Below are 22,684 nucleotides of genomic sequence, written 5' to 3'. Positions count from 1 at the left end.
GGGGCAATCAGTTAGATACATTGTAACTAAAGCGAACCTTGCTCCCTATTGTTCAGCAATCCTTCTAATTGGCCATCCAGAGACAGTTGCCTTTGTTCCCTAAAAGAGTCAAATAATGAATGACTCCCGCTGCGCTCCTGGATGCCTTTGATGGCAAACCAAATCAAGTTTGTCCTTTAATTTGATTGTAGTCGTTTGGCATTGCTCTTACCATTGTAAACAACATAACAAATCAAGCAATGGCATACACTACCAAAAGGAAAGTCCAAGCTCCAGTGATTAAACATGTGAAGACAGGCATGAAATGGCTATCCCTTTCTTCTTCTACAGTACATAACCAGTTAAGAAGGTGTGGTTTTAATATGCATTCTCATTATTGTGCAGATGTCTGGCAAAACAAAGTCATATTTTCCTGTGTTATCCCAAAAATCCGTCAGCTGCTTTCCACCCTTTTTAATTTGTAATACTAGTTATTTTTATGCCATTTGGACACATTTCACAAAAATAATGTTTAGTGAAGTGCAATATTGTCACCCACAACTGTTGATTTATAGTCTCAGCTCACAATGTGAGATAATGAGTGTGAATGCCAGCTCCACACTGCAGCCATGTCTATATCATAGACTGCAGCTTGTTTCCTTGGCTTTGTGGTCTCATCACAGCCACTATAATGGCACATCAGCTGCACCCAGCTGAGACTTTACACATGCACACACACACACACACACACAAACACACACACACACACACACACAAACACACACACACACGCACACACACACACACCTCTTGTGCTTTAGTGGCCCTCTCCTTCACGCCGGCTTCATAACAACTAAATTATGCATGCATAAGGAGAATAAATCAGCTTGGACACGCTGACAAGAAAGGGCACATCAGAGAAGGCATAAAATGCACAAGAAAAATAATATTAAAGAAACATGGACGAAGCTATGCATCATGGCATTTTCTCGCCGTTTTTCTTCTGCACACATAAACCAGTATCACTGCCAAAGTGACATCCAAATATACAGATAGTCCATCCTGCACTAGCAACCTCTGTAATTCAGTAGCCCCTTGAAAAAACTACAAGTCAATCACCTGTGCCTTTAAAAGAAGTGACACCAAAGCCCTCGTCTGTCACAATAAGCAGACAATAAACCTCTATGCTCTCTCAGTGTCCTCTTTTAACTGAACCTGGAATAAAGCCATTTTACCACCTACCCACTGCTAGCTTCAGCAGCCATGAAATTACTGCTGGGAGCTTCTTCTTCTTTTTTCATTATAACAAAATGTCCTGGCCTTTGCTTCATGCTCCCATAGTGGAGGTTGATTGCTTTGATGTTACACTGTGTCACAGGGCAAATTTGTTTGTAGAAACAACACAAGAAATATATAATGTATGTCATTTTAAAGCACAAGGGTAAAATAACATTTGGATTTGTTTTCATTAAAGTCTCTTTTTTTTGTCATTTTTCTTTCAGTTTCAGCTGATCAGCCACCGCTGCCCAGAGAGTTTGGTGCACCACTTGATCAATCCATTCAGACACACACATGCAGACACTATTGGATGTGTGTGTTAGCTGTCCATTCCGGTATATGTGCCTATACGTCACAGCATGCGGTGTGAGTGAGAGAGAGACCAGCGTACAAAAACTGACAGGCAGAGATGGAGAAGCTCTGAAATGTCTGTGGGTGGATTTTTACAATGGAAAAAGCGCAACTCTCCTCCCTCCTGCGTGTTTGCACTTCTAAAGATACAGACAGCATGCTGCTTCTGTTTGATTTGACATGCACTGTCAAATCAAAAAGACATGTCTTTTTGATTAGGACTACATTTGGCGGTGAAACATTTTTTGGTTATATGTCTACTATAAACACTACATCAAAGCCTTGGCTACACAGTTTTGGGCTACTTTGTCATTCGTGCCATGGCGATTGATACGTTTCTACCACGGAGGTAAAGCTTCCTTCTCCCGTGGGCAGTGCGAAGTGGAGGAGCTTAAACTGTAGCTGCGGCTCTACCGTTCCTTTCCTCCTCTGAATTACATAAATTGGATGGACCTGCTTTTAAATCTAGCTTCCTCTTTGCATTTCCAGTAGTTAAACACGTTCCTCAAAGGCACCTTAATTACCATGTCTTTACAGCTGCTTAGAGATTCTCATCTCATTCTTCATCAAATCACTGATTGCCTGTTTGTTGCTTCTGTATGGTTTGCTGGAGAAGTCAAGAGCACAGGTCATATATTTCCAGCAAACCATTTTTCACAATTTTCTATCAATTGTGGGCTTGTGCCAGATGACTAATGAGAGGAAATATAAAGCCGTACTTTCTCTCCCAGCCCAAGATTTTGATCTCCACTGCACAAACACTGCAGGGATTCTCAGAGCCCTGTGAGCATACTTCGCCCAGAGGCAAACACTCACCCGGCCCTAAGTACTCTAAGTATTTGTTTTGGCTTCCTCAAAAGACAATGAAGAGATAGCAACTCTGGGAATGTTTATAAATTATAACATACATGGAGATGTAATTAATGAGCGAGAGAGTGAGAGTTTGACAGCTGGAGCATTTTTTTGTGTGCTTACGGCACATGGGGGGAGGGGGGGGGGGAGGCAAATCTTGCTTGGATTTACAGTGTTAAAACATGTTTGATCCAGTTTAATCCAAGATTCTTGCGAATTTTCTCACTGTCAGGGAATTTCCTCCAAAAGTTACAAATCAGTCCATTACCGACCTGATGTCATATTCCATATACCACACATTTTACGTGATAGAACACAATACAAGGTTTATTCTTTTCCAAGTTTGCAGACTAGTTATTTATTTTTCCAAAACCTTCATCCACATGTGCACCACAAATCATCACAGCAGCACTATCATATAATATGTATAATAATATACACATGACTTTACATAATTAACTGACAATACACTATTCACACTATTTGTTTAAATTCATACGGAAATCAATTTTAACAAATGTAACATGTTATTTACTGGCTCTTACACCAGTCCTCTTATAGTTTACAGAGTAATACAAGTGCAAACATATCAGAAATGTAATCTTTAAAAAAACACATTGTAGTGGTATCTGTCATATTAATATGTTCACACCTTGCTATAGTGGAATCTAGCCATGAAGAAAGTGTAGATTTGCCAACATTTTAAGATATATGTCTTTGTCTATATTTTGCCTCCACCCTAGTATAGTGGAGTGGAATTCAATATCTCCAGTAAAGTTTCGGAGACGGATATAAAAAATAACTTGGCTCTGTACCACTAGGTGATTTATACACAGTGCATGTATTACAAATGCTGTGTATTAAGATGTTTTTTAGTACTTTGGTGAAATGACACTTTAAATAAATAGTGTATATACTCTAGCAACATATGGCAGCAAGGAAATTGCTGTGGTATCTGGAAAGTTCACTTTCAGTCTTTCTATACAGTTGTTTGGTCCTAAACAAGCCAAACACCACAATTATGAGTGGAAGCCATTATCTTGGGTGTTTCAATTCAGTTGTTTCTGATTCCCTCTGAGACCCTGGACGGTGCTCAGCAGGGCGTTTCGCCCAGCCAAAGACCCTCATTTACCAGAGGATTGGCAAGTTGGAGGGGAGAGCAGCAACATTTACTGTTTTACTGTTTTCATGTGCAGAAATGAGTTCAGATCTGGGTTTTTTTGTGCCCTTCATTCCTCAGTTTTGTCGGTGGAATCAGATGCTGGTGGTTCCCTTTACTTATTGCACGCTGTAGTGTAGTTTGTGGCGACTTATTTACTTACATTTCATTATTTGATTAGATTAGTAGATTAGATTTTGGCTTGATGGATTCGTGTAATACCAACGATGACACAGTGTGATGATGCAGTGTTATGTAAGCAAGTGTTATAGTTGTGGCTCATGCCAAGCTGGATGTTTAGCTGGATGCTTGGAGGAATTTGCAATATGGTTTCTCTGATTTGCCTAGTTAGGCCGGATCAGTTGTGAGATATGAGAGGGGGATTTGAGTGAGTGAGAGAGAGAGCGAGCGATGAGGTCTGTGACACTCTGCACCGTACCCTAATGAGAGGCAGCAAACCAAAGGAGCTGGGCAATGTGATTAGATGCAACTCAATTCAATTACAGCTGAGCCGCCACGGGTGACGCTTCAAAACTCATCCTGTTAAGATCCGGTTCACAGACGCAGAAGAGGACTGCAGCTCGCACTCAGCCGCTGTATGCTGGACTGCCACAACATCTAATTCGCAACAGCTCTGATTTATAAGCACACGGGACGTCATTAGGCTCCGTGGAGATTTGCTAGCAGACTCTGCAATATTCTGATATAGATTTAAAGAGGAATGCAGAAATAATTGAGTTTTTACCCATCGCAGCCGTTTATACACTTCTCCACAAACTACACAGTTGTTTCAAGTGTGTGTTTGAGATTAAAGAGAAACACAATATGACCCCGTTTTAGCTTGAACACTCCACATATTCAACATGGAACTCAGACCCGGACACAAATCCCCCCCATTGGCATGCCCTTGCTATTACCCCACAGCCACTTGCACTCCCACTCTCTACACTTCCTTTCTGTTAATATTAACTCTGCCTCCTATTCACTTCAATGAAGCGTGTAAAGACTGAGGCTGGAATTATGCTTCTACAGAGACACATGTAATCATCTCTTCGGACAGAAAACAGAAAAAGGGGTTTTAGGCAACCATAGGTTACAACACACACATTTTATACTTATAGTGTGCACGAGTATGAAAAAAACTCTCACACTAACTTCAAATTCAAATTAACTCCAGGTGACCTGCATGCACGTTTGCCTACAGTACATGCATCCCTTGCAGACAACAAATTCAAACACGCGTTTTCTGTCTCGGTGGGGGTGCAATCTTCAGTCTGACTGGCTCAAATTTAAAGTCTGAGTTCACGTTTGTTAAACCTACATTCTATCAATGTTGGCCAAAAGAAACGTGATGTACGGTGTTTGGAAATGGAGTAGTCCTTGTTTTCTTGTGCAAAATATATAACACCAGACTATAAACTGCTGTATTGCTCTCATGCATCGCTTGCAGTCTGTGAGGATGGAGAATGTTGACTTGTACTCTAGCAGTGTGGAGTACAAAGCAACGTCATCAATTTCTCACAAAATTGTTTTGGCCTACAGGGCAGCATTAAAGGGTTTTCTTTGGAAAAAGGCAAGAAAATCAATTGACGGTATTATTAAGTAACTGTAATTTTAACTTATTTACTCAAACAAGTAGTTTTCAGTTTCTCTATAATCATTATGCACCCCCCTGCAGTCACCTGTGGCAGTACAGTACAAATGTCACAATAAGTCAGAGTATTCAGTAACTACTCGGTTTTGCTAGATACAAATACACACATTGTGCTATGCTAAACTCTCAGTATGTGTCAGTGTTTACAGTACATAATGTGACTGGCATCAGCGAGCATTACAGCATGTTAAAACTCTCCCTGTCTCGATGGCATGATTAGCTCTGAGGAGCATGATCAGCAAAAGCCGCTGCATGCGGCTGCGACTTCTTTACAGCAGGGGATTTATAGCTGGTGATAAGGAAATATTGTTGTTGTCTTCCATAATTTATGGAGTTGACGGCATTACATTTTTAGATGCCACACAGCTGTAGGGCTCCTAAAGGTGAAGGGTTGAAAGGGATTTATAGATGTTCTACATGTTAGAAATAAATATTACCAGCACATGCATTTATGAGGATTCTCCAATGCTTTTTAGGAGGTTGATGCCATTGAAAGGCTTAGGTTGAAATGGACTCTGATTTGAAAAAGGTGACCGGCATTTATGCAGAGAAGCATGGAATGACAAAATGATGCTTTATTTGTACTTGCTGGTGGAGATGAAAACGAAGCTGCCAATCTCGTTGCTGCTGCCAGATTAAGTTTCGCTCAAAGGATTTTGTTCATTTTCAATTTTTGAAGTGTACGTCATTAAACGTAAAGTTTTCCGCTGACTGTGGAAAAACAGGAGCAAAAGTTATCCATTTCTGGACAGACTATTTACCACCACGAGATCCCATCTCTTAATTTCCATACAAATGTAAAACTAGGCAGGCATGGAATCTTTACTGAATCTAAAATGAATCCAATTGTTCCCACACAGTTCAGGGCTTGCTGGAGGCAGGAGGAGACGAGCGGCGCACAAATCAGCAATTTCAAAATAAAAGCCCTCTGTGATTCTAATCTGATTGACAGAACATTGTTTCCTTCGTTCACATAAGAGCATAATTCATGTTTTTCTTGCACCTCAGACCTTGGAAATGAAAACTGGAAAATTCACAGATTGTATTTAGACACAAGAGATACTTAAATGTTTAAACCTCAAATCCCTCAAGCATTCCCCTGTGAACATTCGTATTTTCTTTTGCCATCTAAAATCTTCTGAGACATGTTATTGTGTATTTCAAGCAGCACAGGAATCAACTATTGCACTGATAACTTCAGTCCTCAAACAAATGTCCACCCTATTACACGGCATACATATTTTGAGTTGGGGGTGCTGACAAATTTCAAGAGTGGCATTTTCAGCCAAAGTCAACCACCACACATCACACTGCATCCATCACAACAATCGACAAGCGCAAAAACAAAACAAGAATGAAATCCTAAATCCACGACAGGGAAAATCTAGGCACGGGTAACGCAGGATATAGACACAGAGCTACGACAATTATACAGAACAGGCCTATTACAAGCTCAAACACTGAGCCACAAAATACAAGGTATAAAACACATCACTGAATTAGAGTAAATCAAATCAAAAGTTAGCTGCCTCGTCAGAGTCGCTGTGGGAGTGACAGGTGGAGAGGTGCTGCTACTTCTTTCAGTTACAGTTGCTGGGTTTTCTGACTCAGGTCCATAATACTTGTTAGCCTTTGATTGATTTATGAAGAACTCCAAAATTCGCTCTTTTGCCATGTTACTGGCTTAGTAACAACTATACTGGAAATTTCCCACAACTATCTCGCGCGACTAGAAGTGCCTATTGACAAAATTGGGAGATTCATTCTGATCAAAAAATGAGTTCATCTCTTACCAACCAAAAATTTAAATGAAACTACATTTAATTGTAATGAAAGGGAGTAAATTCATATCTATAATCAGTTCATTAAAATAAATGTATGCAATTTTTAAACATGGTTTTAGTTTGGGTGCAGCAGCACCCTAAAAAAACGTAGTTCACGCAGACATGCCTTATTATTATTTAACCTAGTGCATGGCATGTCTTACACCCAATGTGATTACAGTGTGTTTCATTACCGTTTGTACCTTTACCAGCCGTGTTCTTAACAATTTCCAAACCAACACAGATCATTTTGACCCAGTTAATCTGCATGACATCTCTTAATGTGAGAGGCTTTTATTGCTGGAAAGACCGGCATGCTATCCAGCTGGCTTGTGGTTGGTGAGGTTGTGAGCACATGCCTGAGGAAAATGAATAATGCATCTATGTTATTCAAACCTTCATTTTGTAACTTTTGCTTTAGGTAGGGGAGATAAGAGGAGGTAAGCGACATGAGAGACTGCCGCTGCTGTGCTCATGGAAAAATGATGATGCTTCAGAAAGGCTTCAGATGGTCTCTTAACTCTTGGATTCCTTTCTTTTTCTGAGGAAAGTGGGACTTTTGTCCGGTTAAAAAAACAAAATAGTACATTTGACGATGTTATGCCTTCATACTACACTACCTTCACATTCTTATTGCTCCGTGATGTTTCATGTCACATGTAAAAGTGTTGCTACTTTTAACCACCTCTAAGACCCTGAATCCACAAAGTGACTATAAGTGTGCCTCTGCATGCTTCTAACACATCATGTGAACACAGTGTTGTGCTACAGGTTACATTCATGGACTATATGCTGAACCCCTTGGAGATGTGATCTGATAACCGGGTAACAAGATAACCTTGAGGTCTGGTAGGCTGATGTCTGCAGGCAGTATGCCAATCCTCCAATATACAGAAGCTGACACACTGTGCGTCGGGCTCCGCTGCTTGCTGTGTCACTTCGCTAAAAGATCACTTGGTGGAGATGTGACTGTGTGCTGCAGAGGCGGCGTCACCCCGGGAGTGCAGAGCCATGTGGCGCAGCAGTCTCAGAGCATTTACCAGTCAAGAAAAAGAAGGCGGCTTGACCATTCAGATGGAATGGAAAAGAAGGGAAATGCAAAAGCAGTGAAATGAAGAGAGTCACAAAGTGGTTTTCTTGTCATAGCTGTTGTTGTGTCTTTGGTCTCTATGCTGGCTTTGTTGGCTGTCTGCAGCCGGTTGATAGAGATAAGGTTGTGCCGAGAAATGGCTCCCAGTTAGAAAATATATGACAACATTTACTGAGCACACTGCTGTTCAGACTGGTGTGTCCGACAATTTGCACAACACCCAATCACATTTGATATTACATACTATATAAATATTTTAAATATATAAATAAATAAATCGTCATGTAAGGTCTGTATATGTCTGAATGTGTGCCAGAATTTGCTGTTGCTGCAAGTTCTTATTTTCTCCCTTTTCAGTTCACGATAGGGACAATGAAAAATGAGTAGAGAGAAGGGAGAGAAGCTTATTTTACATACAGTTTGCAATTGCATAGACCATGGCTCAATGAAATACCAGCAGTGTCATTAATAAGCTTCATGTTCATTCTCGGCCGTTGTACAGTGGAAAAGAGTTGGGGCTTTTTTTTTGTTCCATCTTGTGCTATGTGCAATCTGTCCCACCAGAAATAGGACTACACTCTTCTTTTTGTGGTGTGTGATTTGACCACAGTGTTTCTGAGCACTCTGTTAAATGAAAATATTTCACGTGTGAATTAATCATTAGAAGGGCTCATTCTGTTAGCATAATGATCTCTCTTTCTACTCCTGGCCTGGATGAATCTTCTTCATCGTCTTTATTTTTAAATGAGCTGGCACAATCTTCCAAGGAGACAGGGGCTGCGACGTGTTTCACCACGTTGTCAAAGTCAACATGTGGCTGAGCTAAGTGCCGTGATTTAATTGATGCCAAGTGCAATAACGTCACCCGCTGATCTTTTAATAATATAGAGATACGATTCCTGTCCTTTCACTTCATTATGATATTGCCTTCTCAATATGTAAATGTAAATTCACAATCACTTCTACACAGGAAAAAAAGTCTAGACTCTAGACAATATTTTAGGGGGCTTGCAGACTTTGGAATGCTACTTTAGATTGTAATGAGATGGCCCTTTAACCTTTGGTTTGGAGCGAAAACCTCTCTGGAATAAATTAGCAGTCTCTTAGTTTTTGCATAACTGTTGCTGCTGTGTGCCAGTCTCTTTTGTGTCTAATCCTCAGGGTCTCTCTCTCTCTCTCTCTCTCTCTCTCTCTTTCTCTCTAGGTTTCTCTATACTGCAGGCCATCATGGAGGCAGCAGTAGCTAACAACTGGCAGGTGACCGCCCGCTCTGTTAGCAGCACAACCGATGCAGCAGAGTTCAAGCGCATCATCGAGGAGATGGACAGGAGGCAGGAGAAGCGCTTTGTGATTGACTGCGAGGTGGACAGGATCAACACCATATTAGAACAGGTGAGCCTCGTACTCACTAGACATGGGGTACCTCCTGTAGATCATATAACCAAACACCTACGCTGTCCATCTAGCCCTTTTGTTGCCTCCTGCTTTTGTCACACAATTACCAAGCAAGTCTAATGTACAAGGTGACAAATATTAAAGGGCCAATCCACCAGTATTACATGTCATTTTAGTAGTCATGGTGATGGAGTTGGACTGGGAGACTACAAATTAATAACAAGAGGCACAAGAAGTGTGTGGAGCATGAAAGGCATGGTCGATTACTATGCAAGGAGATTCTAAAAAAAGATGGTGATGAGTTGCATTATGGGAAATGTAGGATCCACAATATGTGAGCTTCATCCATACTTCCATTTTAAAGCTGATCTAATCATTATTTTTTTCTATAAACAGGGGATCAAATGACTATGAGTATTGTTACAAACCCACAGAGAAGTATCACCCAACTATCACCAAGTTTCCCTCAGCTCTGAGGATTTAATTGTTTTGGTTCACTCTCACTGCTCTCATCAGCTTCGTTTTTGGCCACAGAAGGCAGCTGTTAAAAACACAGATGCCCAGCACCAATTGGCACATTGACAAACATTATTTACTACCTGGTAAACATAGTGGAGCTTTTAGCAACTTAAGGGCTACAATATCCCCTCAGGAGTTGCTGGAGACTAAACAGAGCTAAAAGAAGGGTAAATAGTGGACTCATGTGGCACCATGGCTACGCAATGCCACTGTTTGCAGATCAACTTTCTAAGGTGATACTATGTCAATGTTTTTTCCACTAAAGGCAAAAAAAAAAATCCGTCTATGCATGTTTAAATTGTTGTCATGTGATTGGAAGTGCAGTACTAAACTGCTGGAGTGGCCTTTTGATTTGTGGAATCATTGAGTCAATAATTCAGTGTCTTAGAATGTAAAATGATCTCCTCCTATGTGAGTTTTTACAAGTAGCTGATATCTAATTTGGTTGAGCCTTATTAAGGCTTAACAGTGTTCCTGCCTGTTTAAGGATCTCTGTTTGGTGTTGTTTGGTTGCTAAGTATGAGGCTGGTATGTTGAAGCTGCCCGAGGTTGAGAGGTCCGAACGTGAGCAGCCATTTGAAGACACCACTGGATGATGCATCCCTTTTAATCCTCTTCTAACAACCCCAAACCTCCTTTCCTCTATCACGTCCATGGCCCGGGGAGGAAATGAAAGGTCCACCAGTCGTTGTAGTAGGGGAAACACAATTACCACGAATGGATGAGTGGCTATTATGCCATGCATCTACTCTGTTCGGCTGGCCCGCTCCACCCTGCTCTCCTCCGCCTGCTGCTGCCTGCTTATAAGGCAATCAGCTCCCGAATTGGATTCTGCTGGTTAACATTCATTTAGATGTTGGCTTCTCTCTGCCTCACAATATCCCCTCAACGAATGTTAGTTTCACTTGTTTTTTTATGAATCTAATTTGATTTCAGAGTCATAGTTTAAAGCAGAATGGCTTTTAGTATTAATTTGCTGTGTCTAATTTAATTGTTGTGCTGCTGATTTCCTCACTTTATTTAGGGTCTATACTGAAATCTATTTCCTTTTTGTGTTTAGAATATGCATCAGCTTTTAAGAAAAGCTTTAATATTCATTACAAATCACATGAGAGGCACATCAATGGTGCCTCTTTAATCCCCCCCTTGCAAACAATAATAAGGATACAGGGCAATAAAATCCTGTTTCTTTCTTTTTTTCCCATTAATGAATTATTTCTTTTTCTTCTAGAGGGAGCTGTTTCCCTTCCTCCAGCTCCAACTATCATACATGTTTCTGTCTAAACTTTGTTTTAGTGTAAGGGAAAGGGCAAAATAAAGCGGATACAACAGCTAACCTTCAAAGCAGCAGTGTGCTCAATTTCTCCCCTTTTCAGTGACAACCTCAGCGTGGGATTTTAGTTTTTAGATTGTGGGAGCTAATTGAAATAATCTGGCAAGAGCTGCCAATATGGATGAGTCACAGGCATTCAGGGAAGCTGCTGGACTTCACTCTCCAGCCGCCCCCTATTGGGCCATACCATTATAGATTGAAACACGGATGGACTGTCTCCCATGAGGGCAATCACACCAAAAATGGCACCCACTGTCAGCTATGTGGAAACCCGCTGCTTCTACCTGCTGCTGCAGTTCTGTTAACTGATAATTGATGGATGGAGTTTCATCTCTGGGAAGGAGAGTTTGTGCCAAGGCCGGTGTCTGTGTGTTGCAATGTCGACCTGTCGCTTCAATCCGCCAAGGTCACGCTGCTGTTGAGAGAGGATTATGAGGCAGGACAGATTCAGCCAGCTGATTGCTGGGGGAAATGGGAATCAGATCAGTGACTTAGTTTTATGATTTCAGTCGGAGTAATCCCACATAGAATGTCTTTATACCAGGCAGTAAAGTTCATGGGGTGTAGAGCTAGCTTGAATAGGCAAGAGTTGAGCTTCCACAATTTGGTAAAATTGCACACAAAGAAAACCCTCCATGCTGCTCCTCATTAGGTCCACCTTTGATCGAGGCTGCTAATGCTTTGGTCCTGCTGGGCCTTTGTTGCTCTTCTACAGTAGTTCACTGCACCGTTAGAGTTTTTCTGAAATAATTCAAGGAACATTCAGTGGTAGTATATTTACTCAAGTAAAATTTGCTTTTTTGTCACCAACGGTTATTGACTGTTCAAAGGCAGGGCTCCAAATAGAACAAAAATCCTCAGTATCCCGCAACTGTCCTGAATTCTACTTTCAATTGTCCAGGACTCAACACCCAATGCCAACCCATCCAAATTGAAGTCTTTGTTTCGATATGAGTTAAAGCGCCATTGCATCAAGCAAATTTAAATTAGCTAAGTAGGCTAATTTTGGTAATTTAGGCGAGCTTTGAAGTGGGTGGGGCTCATCTGTCACATCCATCTGTGCAGCATCTGATGATTTGGCTGCTGTTTGCTTATTTTGCCCAATCTGTCAAATAAATGTGACCAAACCACACCCACACAGTCCTGATGAACTATTAATAAATAGTTACTACAACTAGGATTTGATGGTTATATATTCATGAATTTAATGATGTAGATGACATCTTTCAATTGAAAAATAAAATCACTAACTAAGTTTGCAGATGCTTTGACAAGCTAAAAGCAGTAAATATTTAGCATTTTTGTTTTAATTTAAAGACTAATCAATTAATTGACTAATTTTCTCAGCTCTAATTACAACATGTCCTTAGGTGTGGGATGGCAATTCATTTAAATCATGACATACACACAGAAAAACACTGGATGTTTTTTTGGATGTCACTCAACAACGTCCATTTCATTAGCTTCACCTATCACTTGCCATGATGTAGAAACACGGTAAGGGAAGTATTTGCATACTGCTGCATCAGGAACAGTTTGGTTTGCTTGTATAAGACCAGAGTGAGTCTCCCAACATATTTGTTTTAGGATGCTGAGGAGAATGATACACCCTTGCTATTATCATGTTATGCTGTAACAACCACTCAGGATTTATCACCCATAGGGCCTTTCCATCAATACACTGCACTGCAGATAAATTAACCCAATGGCAATCCTTCCCTTACGACAAAAACGGGAGAGCCTCTGCCAGCTCTGCTTGCTGAATCATATCCAACGATGGATGCGTTTCATTGAACCATCTAGGTTTATGCTATGAGATGCTGAGAAAAATGTGTGTGGCAGTATAGAGAATTTGAACTATGATTTAATATAAGATAATCATCTTGGTATAACCAGCACTTGTCGTAACAATCATTTTCCAGAAAGAGCATGCCAGTCTATTGAGTGTGTGTGTTTGACTGTACATATGCTCATGCCTTATTGCCATCTATGAGATTGCACATATAGCATCATATCTGCCTTAATGCTTCTTCCTGGGCCTCTTCCCTCCAGGGATTTTGGTGCTGGATTCTGCTCAGAGGCAACAACCTGCTCATCACTAGTGTAAAGAGAGGCATGTGGGACAAAAGGAAAAAAAGAATGGCGTCTGGGACAGGCCCAGGGCACGCAAGCTGTTCAAAGACAGGCAGGCAGTGAGCGCTCCGCCAGCCACAAAGCTGCATTTTCATGCAGGAATAAAAACGCACAATAAGTGAAAAGAATTTACAGAAAGAGAAAAAAAGGGAGGTTCATCTGGGGATTTGTTAGGACAACATTCTGCCGCCTGTAGAGGCATGAAGGTTTGCCACATTGCCTCCCAATGGAGAACTGGAGATCATCCATCATTCTGTTCTTGAATGAACTGGAAGAAGAATCCATACTTGAATTTATTATGGTATGTAAAAATCTTTGCATTATATCAAAATCAAGAAAGGGAAAGACATTTGACCATGGATGATATGAACTTGTGGGAGAGGAGAAGGGATGATTGATTGCCAGCAGCTGATAATAAAACATTGCAATGCTTAATCAGTGAAGTGGATGCCACAGTGAAAAAAGGGAACATTGATATTGCTATCAACATTTTATCAAGTAGGAGATGACATGTGTATGCTCATGTAACATTTTGGCAAACAGACATGCAATTACAAGCACAAACTGAAATTAAAGCTGAATACACTGTTTGTACTCTGGCACTCTCAACACAGTTACAACACAAAATTTGCCACATAAAACCTTGACATTACAGGCATTACAACCTCATAGATGAGCTAATGTCGCCACTCATGTGAAGGGTTCTCCTGATGTCAACTTCAGCTCATTGTCCTCAGGGTTCTGAGAGGAGGGGCCGACAGAAACATAGCCAAACCCCTTTTTTCTGACATAAAGCCGGGGATACGTAGTGCTTTCAAATCCCTGGCACCAACCTTGGCTGTTGAGGGCCATTTACTTCCTGCGATTATAGAATTAAATGGGATTAAAATGTTATCATTAAACAAAATGTGACCTGCTGACTCCACAACTGGAAGGGAGGCTAAGACCGGTCTGCTGTAACTCTGACAATTCACACATGTAGTTATAACTGTGTCAAGAGCACAATCCCCTACTAATACAGTCTCTAAACCATAGACATCATTTTTTTCAAGAAAAATGACCCTGATCATTTTCAGCGAAAACAGGGTAGGCCACCTTGCTGTTTTGCAGCCAAGGATTCCTTCCTCCCAAGGTATTAAGCCGTACGTTGCTCTAGTATAGCAGAGAAATATCATCTGAATACGAGTCAGGTGTTTCTAAAATGTTCTGCATTTGGGGGGAGGCCAACACTATATCTATCCTGACTGCTTAGAAAAGCTTCTCAGCCACTACTGGCTGCTAATTAGAGAGTGCTCCACCAAGAGCACTTCCACCAAAAGTCTTGAAGCGAAACTGGTGACTGCAGAAGAGGGAATTCCTTTTGTATGAAAGCATGTAGCTCAGATACCCCATCTTGTGTGAACTGGAACACATTGGTATCTCAACAGTATCTGCAGCTTGTTAATAACTATTGTAAATAATGCAAATTTCATTTAAAAACAAGATTTAGGCTTTGAGCCAGAAACATCAAATGTGCTGTTACTACAACCTCAGCCCTGCATTCAGTTATCCCCCCAGAAAATCAAGGCCGGATCATTGCTGATAGCGGGGTTTTCATTTTTTAAGCTGTGTCAACATTTAATTTGTGAGTTACTCCAAAGATGACAGCTAACACTAGCAGATAATAAATACTAAATACTATGGATTCCATGAGGAACATATTTGGAAACTTTATATATTTCCCCCCTCCATTTAAAAAAAAAAAACAACCAATTCTGTACACAAGACTTTTGTTTTACTCATTTTCTCTGTCCACACTATAATGCATAAACGACAAACAGTGGCCGGGCCAGTAGGTGCCGATAAAGGCCACATAAACCATACATTAAACAAAGAAGAACATTCTGATTCGGTAGTGAGCTTTTTTTGCAGGATTTAACAAATCCATCAATAATAGCTAATTATTTCTCTATTTCTTCATATTTGATATCTATTTATTAAACAACGTCCTGGTAAAGATGTTAAATAATTGGTTGCATCAGCAAAACCAAAATGTGACTCAAGTGTGGACTGCGAAATGTGTTTCTCTGTATGCAGGAATAAGAAAAAATGATTTGAAGTTGACTGTAAGTTTAATAGCCGAGTAAATAAAATATTCATCAGTGGCACATTTAAGGCTTAATTAAAGTGTGTAACTTTGCGACATTGATACATTCAAGCTATTGCCAAATAAGTTGCTACACAGCTAATCACTAGACTATCAGCTCGGCACAACTCTCTGTTTAGCTCAGTACGGCTATCGTCAGAAGATTATGTTGTCTGGCAACTTTCCCGCGCAGAAGCTCGAGTGAAGATAATAACCTCTATTGAAGAGTTCAAAATGTTTGTTTTAATCTTCTGTGTCCTCCTTGGCTACTAGCAACTGCGTGGAGGAAGGGTGGGGCACGATCACGAAAGGTTTGCATCATGTAGGTGCACCAGCAGTTTTGTTGTCATTGTCAAAAACTGTGCACTTCAGCTTCAAACAGGCAATTACATACCCAATATAGTTAATCTTTCTTTGTGGCAGCTAACTCTCCAATAAATATGTTTGCTACAGTCAATATAATTAAACTAAAGAAAATTAAACATATCATTGCAAGTCTCCAATGAGTTGGACTTAATGTGAAGTTTCACTGTGGAGAGAGAATCTGAATGTTTGACTTCCTGCTTCTGATTTGATCATTAGAAGCTTTAACTAGGACAAACTGTTCAGAATTTTTTTTTCCATGACCTTTGCATCGCTTCAGCAAACAACAGTTCAAATGACCCCGCCCCGCCCATACAGAAACTTACCATCCTTAGTTATCTCTGCTCAATATGATCTGTGCACTGCATATTTAAGCTGATAATTTGAAGAAATTGGCACATCCAACAATTCTTCTGTGCTAGGGCGTTGGAACATATCACAAAATTGGAAAAAAGGAAAATCCTACACTCTGCTCTTGTTATTGAGAGACACTCCCATTGATAAATGATTGTCATTTGTCCCACAGCTGGGGACACAGAATGGGAGAAACAGAATGTATTTAAGACCACAGTTGTGTTTATTATTGAAAATTCCTTTGATGAAGGTCCAGAGGGATTGAAATGTTAGTTTTCTTTAATATACTGTGATGCTATAGCAAGACCAGGATTTTTCTTTTTTCTGAGTTGGTTATTTGCAAAAAATAATCAACCAATTATTATAAATAGCCATCAAACACAGCCCTAATGCTAGTAGCATTCTGTTTCAGTTTGGTTTGGAGTCCAGTCTTAGCTCAGTAAGAGGCTAAAAGTAATTGCATCATTTTCATGCAGGAATGATCTTTTATGTGCCTCAGTAAATGGTGTGATATTTATAAACTCTGGGAAACGTATCACTTTGAGTCTGCTTCTTCCTGTGTTAAAGCAAACTGCAGTGAAAATGTCAGACTTAGGGGGAAAACGGTCTGGTGTGTATTGAGAATGTATAGCTGTAGTTTTACATTTAGGGCTCTCTGTGTGGCAGGGCAGAGGCACGCATAGTCTGGATGAGGGTGAACCCAAGGACATCCTGGTTGTCTGTCCCCATCAGGCTTTAAAGAAAACTCCAGTCTGCAAAATGCGTGCTCTCCTTCAGCAAAAGAACAAAAGGTGATAGAGCCAGTTAGTGGATCGATGTGCAAGAGGGTACACTGTAAGAAAAAGAGGCATGGCATTATTGAAGGGGTAGCGCACTAAACACATTTCTTCTCGTCAGTGTCAGTGGGAAACAGAATAATTGGTTAGTAGCCTTTTTTTTGTGCATGTTGCCTACTGTTTGTGCCCTAAAGACGACTAACAGCAACAGAAATCAATTCAAGGCAATTGGGAGGCAAAAAATAGAGGCTGATGATAATCCAAGGTGTGGATTCTGTGCAGAGTCTATGCTGTCCATTTTAAGCTGAAGATGATTAGCAAAACCAAAGAAGCAAAGTTAGTGAATAGATTAACATTTTAAAGCTTTAGTGTGTAACTTTTTTGTATTAATGAACGTCTGTTACATTATTGCCAAATGAGTTACAAACTAATTAAGACTATTAGATCCACACAACTCTCTCTGTAAATCTCAGTATGGCCATGCTCAGAATGCTTTCATGCTCAGAAACTTAAGTGAAGATAATTACCTCTTCTGAAGAGTCCACCCTGATTTTTTAATCCTCCGTGTCCTTCAGCAACTGCGTGGACGAGAGGTGGGGTTGGTGCGTGTTCACCGAAGGCTGTATCATGTGGACGAGTTAACAGTTTTGTTGTCATTTCTTAGAATTCCTCATGGGCTGAGACAAAAACTATGCACTATCGCTGTAAATTGTGTGTGATTAGCCTAGCTTGGCATAGAGACAGAAGGCACAGGGAAACAGCTAGATTTCAAAATAAAAAACACCTACCAACACCTCTACGCCTCATTCATTAACACATTGTAACTCATTTGTTCACTACACTAAGTTAATTGAGTATGAATGTCAGCTACACACTGTCTTATCATGGCTTATCAACTGCAATCTGGCAGATGGACTTTATTGCATGTTTGCTTTAAAGAATATATTCATTAATATTTAAGTATTTAAGTATAAATGTCTTACACTGGAAAAGACCTTTTAACCTTATTAAACCACCTGGGGGGAGGGGATAAGAAACAAGACACCACGTGTTAACTACACAAACTTTAGTTGTTGGTAGTTGTGTTTTTGAACTGTGAACAGAATTAGCTGGTCCCCCCTGTTTTCAGTCTGTATGCTAGGCTGAGTTTATCAGGTGTGGACTCCAGTTCCTGTAGACATGAGATTAGCATCAGTGTTCTCATCTCACTCTCCAAAAGAAGGTAAACAAGTCTATTTCCCCAAAGCTATTCCTCCGGATTTCAGTACTGTAACTCAGCAGCACTTAGAATTTATTTTCTTATCTCTTATCTGAGTAAATATTGTTTCCAAAAAAAGTGTGTTATTACTCAAGTAATATTGGATTCTACAGGAAATACAAGAGAATCATATATTATCAACGCCATTAAAAGATCGTTATCACCATTTGCAGGTAGGGATTTGGGAACAGGGCAATCAGCAGTGCATCACAACGAGTTACAATGAAATCAGTCTGTCTCAACTGGAGTCGGGTCTTGCCGTCTGCTCTAATTAAAGAGGCTGGGGGGAGAGGTTGGCGGGATTTGGCCGGAGGTTCTGTGTATCTCTGTGTCATCAGTGTCTCGCTCTACCTTATCCCAAGGTTGCTGCTTGTAGGTGTTGCCAGGCTGGCTGTGAGCTGCGGGCAGCAGGCATGGGGGGGGGGGGAGGCTGTGAGGAGGCTTAACGGCCAGAGTCAAGGTTAGCACACGGTGAAGGAGTGTGGAGCTGTGGGCTTTGTCCAAGAAAAGGCATCAGAGCTAAAAGTCTGACAGTTAGACTTACAATTACAGTGGGCTCCATCAAGCTCTGATATCACTGGCGTGGAAGTGTTTCTGTTCACGGATCTGTCTGTCATTTTCTCATTAGATACAGATTGATGGATTTTAAAAGCCAACTCTTGCTATTTCTGCATTATAATCAGCTCATTTCCTCTTTGTTTCTATTTCTCTTTCTTGGTTTGCTCCCCCGTGTCTGATACCCTGCAGTGTTGGAGGTTTGAAGCCTTACTGATGGGGAGGCTGTCATAAAACGCTGACCCATCCAAGCAGCTTGATGGCATAATAAGTGAAAGGCTTTGTGTGTTTGGGCTCCCTCATGTGCCTTTTTTAGTAAAAATACATCACCAGCATCTCTTCTATTTTCCCAGACAACCTTCAGATTCCCACAAAAGAGGGGGAGAAGTGGTTTATTTTACTCGGGAGGGGGGTTCAGTCCAAGCAAGGATGATTGTTTGGTGCTACTGTATACTAGTCTACCCAGGTCAGGTTAAGTTCACCCTGGCTGAATTAAAAGCTGTAATTGTAGTTGAAAGGAGTGAAACTGAAAACGTCCTTCAAAGATTATTTCTTTTTGCAGCCACGGATGTGAAGATACATGTTTGCTTTTCGTCACTCAGTGGGAATGTCGTAAACGATCCACAGTAACAAATATCCAACATCCCCAGCCTAACACGCACACACTCACACAAGCAGATGATAAACTGACAGTTTGTTTTTGTGACAAAGCCAGAACATGTGCAAACATGCTGATTTTGCTGTAAACTTGTGTTGCTGTGTTTGTAGAACGCAGATGAAAACCGAGACATGGTTGACAGGTTTCTGCATGGCAGCTGCTCAGAAGTTCATCCACAGCACACAGCAAACTCATAAATAACAAACCTCAGGAGGCCCAGCCTAAAACACTGTCCAGCATGTAATGCTCAAAAAAGCCAGGGCAATTTAGAGTCCCCCTATTTGATATATCTGCAGGCCAAGAACAAAAGGAAGAAGAGAATAAAAGGCAGCATATGGTTGGTTCTACAGTGATGGAATGGCTTAGAACACCACTTACTATTTTCAGACAGGCTGCGTGGGTTGAAACATGCTGTTATGCTCCAAAGGTGTGATATTTTCAAAGCAGAGCGAGATCTACATCTTACTGTCTTACTGTAAATTTACTCCAGTAAATTTCGTTGAAATGTTTTTTCCCCCTGTTTGTAACTTCTGTCCAGCGACGGAGGACTCATCGCTCTTAACCTTGATTGACTTTAAAGTGTGCAGAATATTTAAGGGTGTTCCACATTGATGCTGTTTTTCTCTCAATATCAGCTCCCCGTTAATGAACACTTCCTCTTACCGCTCCATCTCTCTTGTTATTCCGCAGTCGACTTTGCTTTGTTTCAACTTCAGCGGCATCCTGTGCACTCGCTGCCTTTACAAAGATTGTTGTAGTCACTTATACAAGCCGTGGCTCTTAGCTCTCAGCTCATGGTTGGTTTACTGTATCGATGTTTTTCTCCCATAGGTTGTGACCCTGGGGAAGAACAGCCGTGGTTACCACTACATCCTGGCCAATCTGGTGAGTAACCATCGAGCAGCTCCCCTGGGAGAGAGTGGAACCTTCTTTTTGCTGCATGTGATTGGACTTAGCCTCAGCCATGAGCACACATGTGCATGTACAATCAATGGATATTAGGCTTTTGCATGAAATCGGAAGAAAAAACAGGCTTGTGTATATTTTGCTTTTTCTCTCTACTCTATGTACATACAGGGCTTGTTGCTCATGTCTAATCAATCACAATCTGGCAGTCAGACTACATTTCATATTTACCTAAATAAATGTATTTGTATGTAAGTAGCAATGTCTTGAGCAATGAAACAACAGCATTTAACCTTTTTTTAACCATCTTTGGAGGGCAGCCATCTTTTCCTCCCACTCTGGGAAGGTGAAATGTTCATTTAGCCTTGATATTAGCATAAGAGTTTTAAAGTGGAGGCCGACCCTGATCTCACTTGCTGATCCCCTGCTGCTGTTACCAGCACTTTAAAAGATGTGATTATGCAGCAGTCAAACACATGTCCTTGCACGTCAAGACACAATGACTGCACTTAAAAAAGAGCAATTTCACCATAAAAAGAAATCACTCTATTTCATAGCTCTAGGGTGAAGAAGGAAATGTAAAGGCAGCTGGAGCACTAAAACTACAGGTTTTTGAAATGATTAAAAAATATATATTATTATCTTTTAAATTACATTAAAGCCAGGATGTTTACATTCTGTCTTCTACATGATCTGAAACACACCCATGATTATCTACTGGCTAAGTTGTTTCAATGAATTCAGGTTACACCACAACGTGTGAAAAGAAACACTTGCCTCAGTGTAATGGCAAACACATGTTGCTTTCTCATACGGCGCAGGGTTCATAATATAGTAAAACGCACCGTGAATGCTTCCAGAATAGCTGCTAATATTTCATGGTGCTTCACCCTAGGTAGGATCAAAAAACTGAAAACACATATGACATGAATCCTCTCCTCCCCTATTTCCCTTTTGTCTCATCTCAGGGATTTACTAACGTGAGCTTGGACAAAGTCTTCGCCGGTGGAGCCAACATTTCAGGGTTTCAGATAGTCAACCCTGAGAACCCGATTGTACAGCAGTTTATGCAGCGCTGGGAGCGGCTAGATGAAAGAGAATTCCCAGAAGCCCGAAACACGCCTCTGAAGGTACTTTGCTTGCAAGGCCTTTCATTGTGCATGCAGACTACAACGATCATCCCTTCTGAAGTGCGCTCGGTGCTATCAGTTCTTCTGCTGCTATCATCCTCTGTCTGCCTTTTGTCATTCTGTTTTCCTCCCTCGCTTCCTCCTCTTTGCTTTGCAACCGTCCCAGCAATCAATATATTGATGGGCGGTGCAAGGCAAGGTTATATTGCAGCTTCAATTTACATCTAATTAAACAATGATCAAGGAAGAAATGGATTTTGAATGGCATTTAATTAGATTTTGTCATGGTGCAGTGGTCAACAAACAAGTAGCTCAACCATCAGTGGTGAAAAGGTCAGGCAAAGTTGGAGGGAAGGTGCGTGGGAGATAAAATCATGCTTTAATGCTCAATTTACTTCCCGACTTTGCACTAAAAGTTTTGAAAGAGCTCCTGACTGTCAGACATGTCTTGGCTTTTCTAATCAAATCTGTCTAATCAATCTATTTTTATCCCCCACCCACACTGACCCGACCAGGGGGCACTGACATGCATGGGCTGAAAGCAACACATTAACTGCCCCAATTTTCAGTGCAATTCATTTTATGGCAAACAAAAATGGTTGCAAACAGATTCCCTTGACACAACGGTATATTCATGTAAAGGTTCTACCTATAGTGATTTTAAACTATTTGAAAGCATATTAGAGAATCTTTGCACAATAAATTCCTGTAAAGGCTTTACTAGAAAAATTGTATTTTTATCTCATCTTCTGCCTCTCAACATGTGTTACTGTCTCACAGCGTGCACTGCTTTCTTTCTGATTTTGTACAGTATACTTCAGCTCTGACCCATGATGCCATTCTGGTGATCGCAGAGGCCTTCAGGTACCTGCGGCGCCAACGTGTGGATGTCTCTCGTCGGGGCAGCGCTGGAGACTGCCTAGCCAATCCCGCTGTACCTTGGAGCCAAGGCATCGACATCGAGAGAGCTCTTAAAACGGTGGGGGGGAGAGA

General features: G+C 40.9%; 1 protein-coding gene and 1 long non-coding RNA gene across 9 annotated transcripts in view; one reads left to right on the top strand and one right to left on the bottom strand.

The window, feature by feature from the left end:
* The window catches only part of LOC117951288 (glutamate receptor 3), an 81,368-nt gene that overhangs the window by 34,227 nt on the left and 24,457 nt on the right, over nucleotides 1–22,684 (top strand). For all 8 annotated transcript variants that reach the window (XR_004658130.1, XR_004658129.1, XM_034882935.1 and 5 more), the window contains exons 4-7: nucleotides 9,391–9,578; nucleotides 20,487–20,540; nucleotides 21,530–21,691; nucleotides 22,503–22,670. Coding sequence is in view for 6 of the 8 variants with exons in the window: in XM_034882935.1 (XP_034738826.1) it covers nucleotides 9,391–9,578; nucleotides 20,487–20,540; nucleotides 21,530–21,691; nucleotides 22,503–22,670 (572 nt within the window). In the remaining 2 variants the exon portion in view is untranslated. The remainder of the gene's footprint in view (nucleotides 1–9,390; nucleotides 9,579–20,486; nucleotides 20,541–21,529; nucleotides 21,692–22,502; nucleotides 22,671–22,684) is intronic.
* LOC117951290 overlaps nucleotides 16,318–22,684 on the bottom strand; it is a 33,823-nt gene continuing 27,456 nt past the window's right edge. The window contains exon 2 of the long non-coding RNA XR_004658131.1: nucleotides 16,318–17,240. This is a non-coding gene — a long non-coding RNA (uncharacterized LOC117951290). The remainder of the gene's footprint in view (nucleotides 17,241–22,684) is intronic.

Source organism: Etheostoma cragini, chromosome 10, assembly GCF_013103735.1.
Source record: "Etheostoma cragini isolate CJK2018 chromosome 10, CSU_Ecrag_1.0, whole genome shotgun sequence".
NCBI classification, from domain to species: Eukaryota; Metazoa; Chordata; class Actinopteri; order Perciformes; family Percidae; genus Etheostoma; species Etheostoma cragini.
The sequence above is the reverse complement of the archived record's forward strand: the minus strand, read 5'-3'. Positions and strand labels throughout refer to the sequence as shown.